At 46.1% G+C, this 10,000-nt stretch overlaps 1 protein-coding gene across 1 annotated transcript in view; it reads left to right on the top strand.

Annotated features, from left to right (window-relative positions):
* The window catches only part of sez6l (seizure related 6 homolog (mouse)-like), a gene marked incomplete at both ends in the record, with an annotated part of 44,526 nt that overhangs the window by 21,894 nt on the left and 12,632 nt on the right, over window positions 1-10,000 (top strand). The window contains 3 exons of the mRNA XM_080848019.1: window positions 7,015-7,525; window positions 7,815-7,954; window positions 9,795-9,990. Of these exons, the coding sequence (XP_080704145.1) occupies window positions 7,015-7,525; window positions 7,815-7,954; window positions 9,795-9,990 (847 nt within the window). The remainder of the gene's footprint in view (window positions 1-7,014; window positions 7,526-7,814; window positions 7,955-9,794; window positions 9,991-10,000) is intronic.

The following is a 10,000-nucleotide window of genomic DNA, read 5'->3' as shown; positions in this document are numbered from 1 at the left end:
CCCCCCGTCCAGCTCAACCCTTAACCCCCCCCCACACACACACACAGCCCCAGGGGCTTTCAGTCGCTTCTCCCTAAATAGCTTACTGTAAAAACACAAGAGCTAAATAGCTTACTGCAAAAACACACAAGGGCTAATGGGTCACAAACCAAAATAAATGTGGCCATTACCAGAATGAGGCAATACTAATGCATTTATAAATACACTGGGATTAGGAATCTCTGAATACAATGTGAGTACAGCTGGAGGCTGTTCAGGCCTGTGTATTTGTCAACAGTATCTATGTAGAAAACATATTTCTTTATTGAAGTAGTCTGTATGTTTTATTTGGAGACCAAGTGAAAATCGCCCAGAGGGTTGTGAAGTCTCCCAAGGGTTGTGTGGTTTCAAAAGTGTGGTGTCAGTGTTATACATCAGGGAGTTAGGGTGAGGGTAGCCACTGTCTGTTCCAAAGTTAGACCCAGTGTGTCCTTGTCTGACCTACCCGACAAAACAAGATAGAGCTTTTGAGTGTCCCTGCTGTGAAGCATTTATTTGGCATTTAAGCACACTTCACACCGGACAAGCCACAGTGTGTCTGGTCAAGCAGAATTCAGTTATGCTATTCTGGATGGCAAATCAGTCTCCATGTCAGTCATCCGCAGAACAATGAAAACAAGCCACTACTTACTGAGTTGAAGGACACGAGAGAGAGAGAGAGAGATTTAAGGTTTAACACTCCTTTGTTAAACCAATATTCAAATCTTTACATTACTGCAAACCTATGGGATTCACATGCAGACGGATAGAGAAAGCAATAGAGAAAGAGATGGTGGGGGGGGAGAGAACAATAGAGAGAGAGAGAAATGGAGAAAGGGGGGAAGAGATGATAGAGAGAGAGAGAATTAGGATGCTCTACAACAATCCCTTGCAGGTCAGATTTGCAGTAACCTTGAGCCCAGCATGTGACGAACACACACAAACACCCAAGCATCTGTATTGTAGGCAAATGTCTATGAAATTGACAAAAAAGAACTCAAGGTTGAAGGAGAGGGAAAGAGAGGAAGAGAGGACGAGAAAGGAAAGAAACAGGAAGCTCTCTAAAGAGATACCTTGCAGGTCTGACGTGCAGTAACCTTGAGCTATGCCTGTGACAAACACACAAAAAACCTTCTGTGAGAAACATCACAAAGACTTCCTCTGGTAGGTCTGTATGCAGCCATCACAAAGACTTCCTCGGGTAGGTCTGTTTGCAGCCTTTAAAAGAAGCAATCAGCTCCAATCCTGGCTCACTTCACGCCTCAGGTCCACCAACTCCCCTAGGTGTTTATTCAGACCCCCACTCAGTACCCACCCAGTCATGGATTTTGAAGGCAAATGTCTATGTTGAATTATAGTGTCAGCAAACGAGGAAGGAGCGAGATGCTTTAATGTTTCATACTCCCATTATTGGAACAACAATCACAGGATCTCACATTAAAGTACATTTATAGTTATCATTTCATAGAATAGTCATCATTAGTGTAGTGTTTAATGTGTTTAGTTCTTCTGAAAAACAAACCAGTCTAGAACCTTGTGTGTGTGGAGCTCAGAGTAGCAGTGCCGTGTGTGTGTGTAGCTCAGAGTAGCAGTGCCGTGTGTGTGTGTGGAGCTCAGAGTAGCAGTGCCGTGTGTGTGTGTGGAGCTCAGAGTAGCAGTGCCGTGTGTGTGTGTAGCTTAGAGTAGCAGTGCTGTGTGTGTGTGTGTGTGGAGCTCACTTTAGCAGAGCCGTGTGTGTAGCTCAGAGTAGCAGTGCTGTGTGTGTGTGTGTGTGTATCTCAGAGTAGCAGTGTCATGTGTGTGTTAGGAGCTCAGTTTAGGAGTGCTGTGTGTGTGGAGCCCACTTTAGCAGTGCCGTGTGTGTGTGTGTGGAGCTCAGAGTAGCAGTATCATGTGTGTGTGGAGCTCAGTTTAGCAGTGCTGTTTGTGTGTGTGGAGCTCAGAGTAGCAGTGCTCTTTGTGTGTGTGGAGCTCAGAGTAGCAGTGCTGTGCGTGTGTGTGGAGCTCAGAGTAGCAGTGCTGTGTGTGTGTGTGGAGCTCAGAGTAGCAGTGCCGTGTGTGTGTGTAGCTTAGAGTAGCAGTGCTGTGTGTGTGTGTGTGTGTGGAGCTCACTTTAGCAGAGCCGTGTGTGTAGCTCAGAGTAGCAGTGCTGTGTGTGTGTGTGTGTATCTCAGAGTAGCAGTGTCATGTGTGTGTTAGGAGCTCAGTTTAGGAGTGCTGTGTGTGTGTGGAGCCCACTTTAGCAGTGCCGTGTGTGTGTGTGGAGCTCAGAGTAGCAGTATCATGTGTGTGTGGAGCTCAGTTTAGCAGTGCTGTTTGTGTATGTGGAGCTCAGAGTAGCAGTGCTGTTTGTGTGTGTGGAGCTCAGAGTAGCAGTGCTGTGCGTGTGTGTGGAGCTCAGAGTAGCAGTGCTGTGCGTGTGTGTGGAGCTCAGAGTAGCAGTGTTGTGTGTGTGTGTGTGTGTGTGTGTGTGTGTGTGTGTGTGTGTGTGTGTGTGTGTGTGTGTGTGTGTGTGTGTGTGTGTGTGTGTGTGTGGAGCTCAGGAGAGAGCGAGAGAGGGGGGAGGTGGAGAGAGATAGACAGAAATTAGAATGGCTCATGACACTTAGTAATAGGACTATGAAAATATCAATAAGTGTCAAAGCCACATCTGGTACAGCAAGACTAATGTTGCATGAGCTGAGAGCAGGTGTGTTTGTTTGTGTGTGTGTGTGTGTGTGTGTGTGTGTGTGTGTGTGTGTGTGTGTGTGTGTGTGTGTGTGTGTGTGTGTGTGTGTGTGTGTGTGTTTTGCGTGTGTGTTTTATAGTATTTGCGTGTGTGTTTTATAGTATTTGCTAGTATTTGTATGTGAAGGGCATTACGGCTCCCTTCTCAGCAGGAATCTCTTGAGCCTTCTGTGGTGCAATGAGACACTTAAAAGGTGCACTGGGATGCCTTTGTTGTCAAAAAATAGAACAATAGTTGTAAACGTTAGAAAATGAAATAAAGACATGCGTGTGGTTCTCAGGCATTCCTTTCAAGATTATTCTCTGTTCCAGGTGTTTACAGTTGTGTACAAATGATGACAAATACCTCAAACAATGAAACAAGGAGACGCAGTGTAAGAGCATGTTGAAATAATGCAGTCTTGTCATTAGAATTGTATCACTGTTGATGACTCATCTATGTAGTACATCTGTGTTTTCAGCTGGTAAAGCTGCACACTGCATCTTTAGATCTTGCTTGATGGTACACGTGACAGAAGCCTTGCCTAGCGTTAGTCACAGACACCATCAATATCACCCTGTAGTGTTATCTCAGTGATATCTTACTGCCTTTGCAGACCATCATAAATAAGGTATGCTTTAATAAGTGTTTTTGATAGCTATAAAGACAAATCAGGATTTATATCATTGGATGTATATTGAGAAATATTGAGCTGTGATTCAAACCATCCATCTCATGGAAAAACAACACAAGAGCTTCCAGCACCTTGGAGTAATGCCTGAGTCATCAGCTCGCAATGGACTGCCAGGAAGTCTGTCGCGGTCCCTGTGGCATCATCAGTGGCAGAATGTGATGGTCCGACCTCTCTCACACACAACCACACACACACACACACACACAAATGCATACACACACAGAAATGGGCAGTACTTCTGATACATGTATTGATGTCTCATTCTCGGATTCAGTGTAAAAGCCAATTTATAGACCAGGCAACAAGAGCTGCTCAAGAACATTTGTGTCTGCTAGAAAAGGGTGCAGGCCTTGAAAGGTTTTGTCACTCTGTGATTGGATGACAAGAATTTTGATATGTTTTTTTTTGCCTTCTTGATATGGCTACGGTCATCTAGCTGGCTTAAATACTGCCAATCACGAACCACCACTTCTCCAAACAGATTTGTATCGTGCCTTGTTGTCAAATATAATCAAAAATCAAATATGATTATGTAGAGTGGAGGTTTGTGTTATGATGTTGCCTTGGAAATTCTGGTTTTAAAACATAAAGTACTGTAGTTTATTTTGATGAGTGTCATGGTTGCTGTATTTTGATACTTTGATACTTTTGATAATTTGATACAATTTCAGTATTTTTTGTGTCTTCTATCAAAATACATTTTGATGTATTTTTCCACATCCCTGCACACTTCCTCACACTGAGGCATGCTTCTTGTTCTGTCTGTGTAACTCTGAGCTGGGTAGCCTGAGAGGCTGGTTTATGTATCGTTGAGCACTTTCTCTCTCAGACAATCCCTCTTTGCGTGGAGAACATTTACAGATGTAATGGATGGTGATGGTGATGCTCTTCTCAGCTGATGCAACCTCAACTCACACACTCACCTGAGACTCAGATTCCACAGCAAGCTCTCCTCTCATCTCCTTTCCTCTCTCCTCCCCTCTGCTCCCTTCTGCTCTACTCTCCTCTCTTATCTCCTCTCTCTTCTCCCCTCTCCTGTGCTCTGTTCTCTCCTCTCTTCTCCTCCCCTCTTCTCCCGCCATCTTCTCCCCTCTCATCCTCTCATCTCCTCTCCTGTATTCCTCCCCCTCTGTGGATAGCAGGTTTCTCACTCATAGTGTAGCGGAGGAGGACGTGTGAGTGCTTCCCATGTTACATAAACCCAGTTCTCCTGCGCTCATTGTGCAACCAGCTGAAGAGTCAGAGGAGAGAGAGGTGTGTGTGTGTGTGTGTGTGTGTTTGGAGGGTGGGGGGGGGGGGGGTGGCTGGTGAATGTAGCTGGAGAGTCTCAGGTATAGCTTCCAGTGACGGAGCAGAATTACTCACACGTAACACGTACTAACGGGGGAGTGAGTGTGTGTGTGTGTGTGGTCTAAATGATACAGCCTTTACATCTCTCCCTCCCCCTGTTGTTGGCTGTGAAAGTGAATCAGGTACATTATTAAAGCAAGTGGCTCAGAGATTGGAGGGAGGACGTGCTGGAAGATGAATGAATAAAGAGGGGAAGAGGGGCCTTGTGTTTGGATGTTTCCCCTGGAGAGGGGAGGAGGAGGAGGAGGAGGATGGGGATTGGGAGAGAGGGGGAGAGGTAGTTGTTTGAGATACAGCAATGAGATGGACACTGGGAACCTCCAGCTGCACATTTATGAGCGCACAAGAGAGCGGGAGGGAAAGAGCGAGACAGAGGGAGAGAGAGAGAGAGAGACAGAGGGAAAGAGAGAGACAGAGGGAGGGAGAGAGAGAGAGAGACAGAGGGAGAGAGAGTGACAGAGGGAGAGAGAAAGGGAGGGAGGCTAAGATGGTGTTTTAGCATGCGTGGGAGTGTGTGTGTCTGCGCGCTACCCATTGCTTCTCCTGACATGCTCCACTGCACTCCATCCAACTCTCCTCTACCCAACAAACACACACACAGACACAGACAAAAAAATCACCCTCCCTCCTCAAAGAGGCGTCAGGATGGCCTGATTCAGGACTCTGGAGATTCTCTTACAGCTGGGCCTCCCTGCCTTGCTCACTCCACCACACATACACATACACATACACACACACACACACACACACACACACACGCACACACAGGCACGCACACACATGCACAAACACAGGCACGCACACACACACACACACACACACACACACACACACAGGAATGCACACACATACAGGCACACTCACATACACAGGCACATACACACCCACACACACACACACACACACATACACACAGACACATACACACAGACACATACACATACACATACACATACACATACACATACACATACACATACACATACACATACACATACACATACACATACACATAGACACACACTCACACACTCACACACACACAAACACACACACACGCTCACTTACACACACACACACACACAAACACATTTTCGCTCTCTCTGAGCCTCCTCTCCCACCCTTTTCGCACCCCAGTGTCTCTGAGCTCATTCGCATGCAGTCTGCATTCAAACCACCCCCTCAACTCAGTACATACACACACATAAACTCTCTTCCACACACACACACATACACACACAAACCCACACACACACACATACACACACTTTCTCTCTTTCGCACACCCACACACAAACATACAGACCCCTAACACACAATCTCAAACATGCACATGTATATATACACATAAACACACACACACACACACACTTTCTCTTTTAGACATACACACACATAAATGCTATTGGGTGTATTTTACCTTAGTTTCTGTCTCCTTACCAGTTGAATGATTAACACTGATATAACATATTAAAAATCATAAAACAAATAAATCATTCCACCTCATTTTGTTGTACTCATTGAACATAATTAAGCTATTTGTAAACTGAAAACATTTTCCAATCTTGAGTCGTCTCATCACCAGCTGACCTGCTGTAGCCTACGATACATGAAAATAAATATGGATGAAATTGAGCTTGTAACTGATTCCCCTAGTATTTTTTCAGCCTTGCAATTATCAATGGCACAGTTGGCCCTGATAGAAGCTCGCTAGCTTGTGTATGTTGGTGATGTGATTGGTACTGATAAAAGCTCGCCAGCTTGTGTATGTTGGTGATGTAATTGCCACAGATAGAAGCTAGCTAGTTTGTTATATGTTGGTGATGTGATTGGCACTGATAGAAGCTAGCTAGCTTGTTGTATGTTGGGGATGTGTTTGGCAACCAGAGTGCGAATTTATGTTATGACAGATATTGGGGATCATCTTTATATACAGCTGAGTATATAGAGAACTCAGACAGCAGTACAAAACATTTGTACAATGCATAACTGTATTGAACACCCCCCCCCCCCCCCCCCAACCCCAGAACACTCCTCATTCATATATATTGAAGGACAGCTTTGAAAACCTACGTAATGTTGCTCTAATTTAGCGGCTAGCTAAATCAATGTCATTGGGTCCAAGTGGCAAACATAATAGAATAATTTAATAAAAAGGTCTATGAAATAAATGTAGAAATAGGGATTTTAATGCAGGCTTAAAGTAGCATCCTAATGCCTCTATTCCACTCCCCCTTTCACAGAGGCCACCCCTGGTTCTCCAGCTACTCTGGCTCCAGAGGAAGCTCAGAGGGAAAGCCCGCGAGGAGCAGCCTCCATGGGACAGGGTCTCCTGGAGTCGGTCCTGGCCCACCGGGACCAGCTGCTCTCCCAGCGGGGCCGAGTGCTGCCCAGCGCGCTCCCCCAGGACCTGCTGCCCATGCTGGGGAAGGGGCTGGGAGGAGCTGGGGGGGTCCTGTCTCCAGAGCAGGAAGGGCTGCTGAAGAGGATGCTACCTGGAGCCGCTGCTGCTGCTGCTGCAGAGGTGGGGGTGGGGGTGGGGGTGCGTGATTCGGGACCCTCCCCCACCTCACTGGCCAGTGCAGATGCCCCACACACATCTGAGAGAGAGGCAGAGCCAGGGGCAGTGAGCAGCTCTGAAGTGGAGGAGGATGAGGAAGAGGAAGAGCAGGAAGGGACTACAAATCCCAGCAGCACTGTCACGCCCACCGCAGTTGTGGTCGACACAGAGCCAGACATGGGCACACTGGCACCAGGTAAACACAGTTAGGCACACACCTGTACTCGCACACTCTCACACACACACACACACACACACACACACACACACACACACACACACACACACATACATTTAAATCAAATTAGCAATAACAGCAACAACTATTATTATTATTATTATTATTATTATTATTAAGTAATAATATTAATAATAATAATAATGATCGGTCATGTTGCCAAACACACACACACACACACACACAGACACAGACACAGACACAGACACAGACACAGACACACATCTCACTTCTGGTGTCTTCCCAGCAGTATCAAGTTGCATGATCAATTTCTCTGACCCGGAGGGCTACATTGATTCGTCAGATGACCCTCCGCTCCCAGACGGGGCTTTTCTGCAGTGCACGTACACCGTCACCGTCTATACTGGGTATGGTGTGGAGCTGCAGGTACGCCCGCACACACACACACACACACACACACACAAACGTATGCAAATACAAGCACACTCGACAAGCACACACGCACACACACATGTACACACACACACGTACACACAGTACCTTACATATACTGTCACTGTGTACACCGACTACGAAGTTGAGCTCTAGCAGAGTGCCAGCAGAGAGATTGCCTGTCTGATACCCCTGAAACCACACACACACACTCACACACACACACACACACGCACACACAAACACACACACACACACACACACACACACACACACACACACACACACACACATTAGGACTGCTTTCCCCATACGTCTTCAGATTAACTTTGTATGGGATTGTGGGGGATTTTATGGGTTTATCAGGAACCAATATTATTGTATCCTCTTGTCACTAATGCTGGTTTTAAATTATAAAAAAAATAACAAAGATCCTCAGTTGATGCAATTATCATGATAGGATGATTCTTCATCCCTCTCCTGTGGTACCTGTAATACAATCGTATCCAGTTCCACTGAGCCCCCTAGTGACTGAAGGTGGTACAGGCTCCTTTATTTGTTTACCCTAAAATCTCGTAACCAGCACAGACAAACTCCTGGGATACCCATGGCAGACTAACAGATGTTGATGTGGAGCATTGGCCCAGAGCACGCACTCGCACACACACTCACACACACACCAACTTCCGTGAGAGAGAGCCTCCTAGGCCCACATACTGACTGCCAATCTGGGATTACACATGTGTGTGTGCCACCTCCTTCCGAGCGCCCACTGTATAATCTCCAATTACCACTCTAATCCCTGCCAGGAACACTGGCACATAGAGACAGGCAGAGAGATAGAGAGAGAGTAGGAGAGCGAGAGAGCAGGAGATAAAGAGAGAGAGGGAGAGAGAGATAGAGACAGAGAGAGACAGACAGACAGAGAGAGGGAGAGAGACAGACAGAGAGAGAGGGAGAGAGAGAGACACAAGGAGAGAGAGACAGGGAGGAAGAGCGACAAAGAGAGATCCTTAACATTACACACACAGGCTCTTGGGACTTGGCTGAACTGTGGAAGGGATTCTCCACACACTCCAGTCATCAGGGACCATCTCTGTGCTTTGATGAGTGAAAAAGAGAACTATGCGTGCATGAATGGATATGGGTGCTTATGCACTCTTAATGATGTAGTAAACTCTAAGTGGAGGGGATTCTGTGTGCTAATTCTTTGTGTTAGGGTTTGTTTTTACATTACAGTAACAGCATCAGGGAAAGGATGGAGGACTGAGATTGCTGGGAAAGCGTGCTGAGGGTGGATTAGGAGTGAACTGGAGCAAGCATGTGCATGTGTGTGTGTGTGTTTGTGTGTGTTATAGAGTATTTGTGTGTTTATGTGTGTTTGTTTTATGCTTATGTATGCGTGTGTGTGTCTGGGTTGCCCCCGACTTAAGGTGGCCCTAAGGAGCAAATCTTCAGGACTCGTGCACTGACTGCATCTGGACTTGGAAGTTGGAGACGAGGACTCTGACCTTTTTTTTGTTCTGTCAAAATCTTTCAGATTTGTCCTTGACGTGAATTGACAAAGTAAACAAGCCTTGGCAGGGTGATGTTGACCACACATTAATGGCAAACAAAAGAACAAATTGTTCTATATTCCTGATAAATCCATCTAATAGTTTATTGATGACTGTGCCTCATCTGGCAATCAGGTATAGCACAGCTACAGAGAGAGGGAAGGAAATGCAAAATGCAAAGAAAACACAGGAAACACCTTAAAAAAGTGTGTGTGTGTGTGTGTGTGTCCATGTGTTTGTTTGTTTACATATGTTGGTGTGTTTTTAATTAATCGCAGATCAAGAGCGTCAATCTGTCAGAGGGCGAGCAGCTGTCAATCAGAGGGGTGAACGAGGCGGGTTCCCTTATAGTCCTGGCCAATCACACACTCCTGGTGGAGGGTCAGGTGATCCGCAGCCCGACCAATACCATCTCTGTCTTCTTCCGCTCTTTCTCAGAAGGACCAATGGGCACCTTCCAGTTGCACTATCAGAGTAAGCCTAC

This window comes from Sprattus sprattus (assembly GCF_963457725.1).
Source record: "Sprattus sprattus genome assembly, chromosome: 11".
In the NCBI taxonomy this organism is placed as follows: domain Eukaryota; kingdom Metazoa; phylum Chordata; class Actinopteri; order Clupeiformes; family Clupeidae; genus Sprattus; species Sprattus sprattus.
This window is presented reverse-complemented; position numbering and strand designations above follow the sequence as displayed.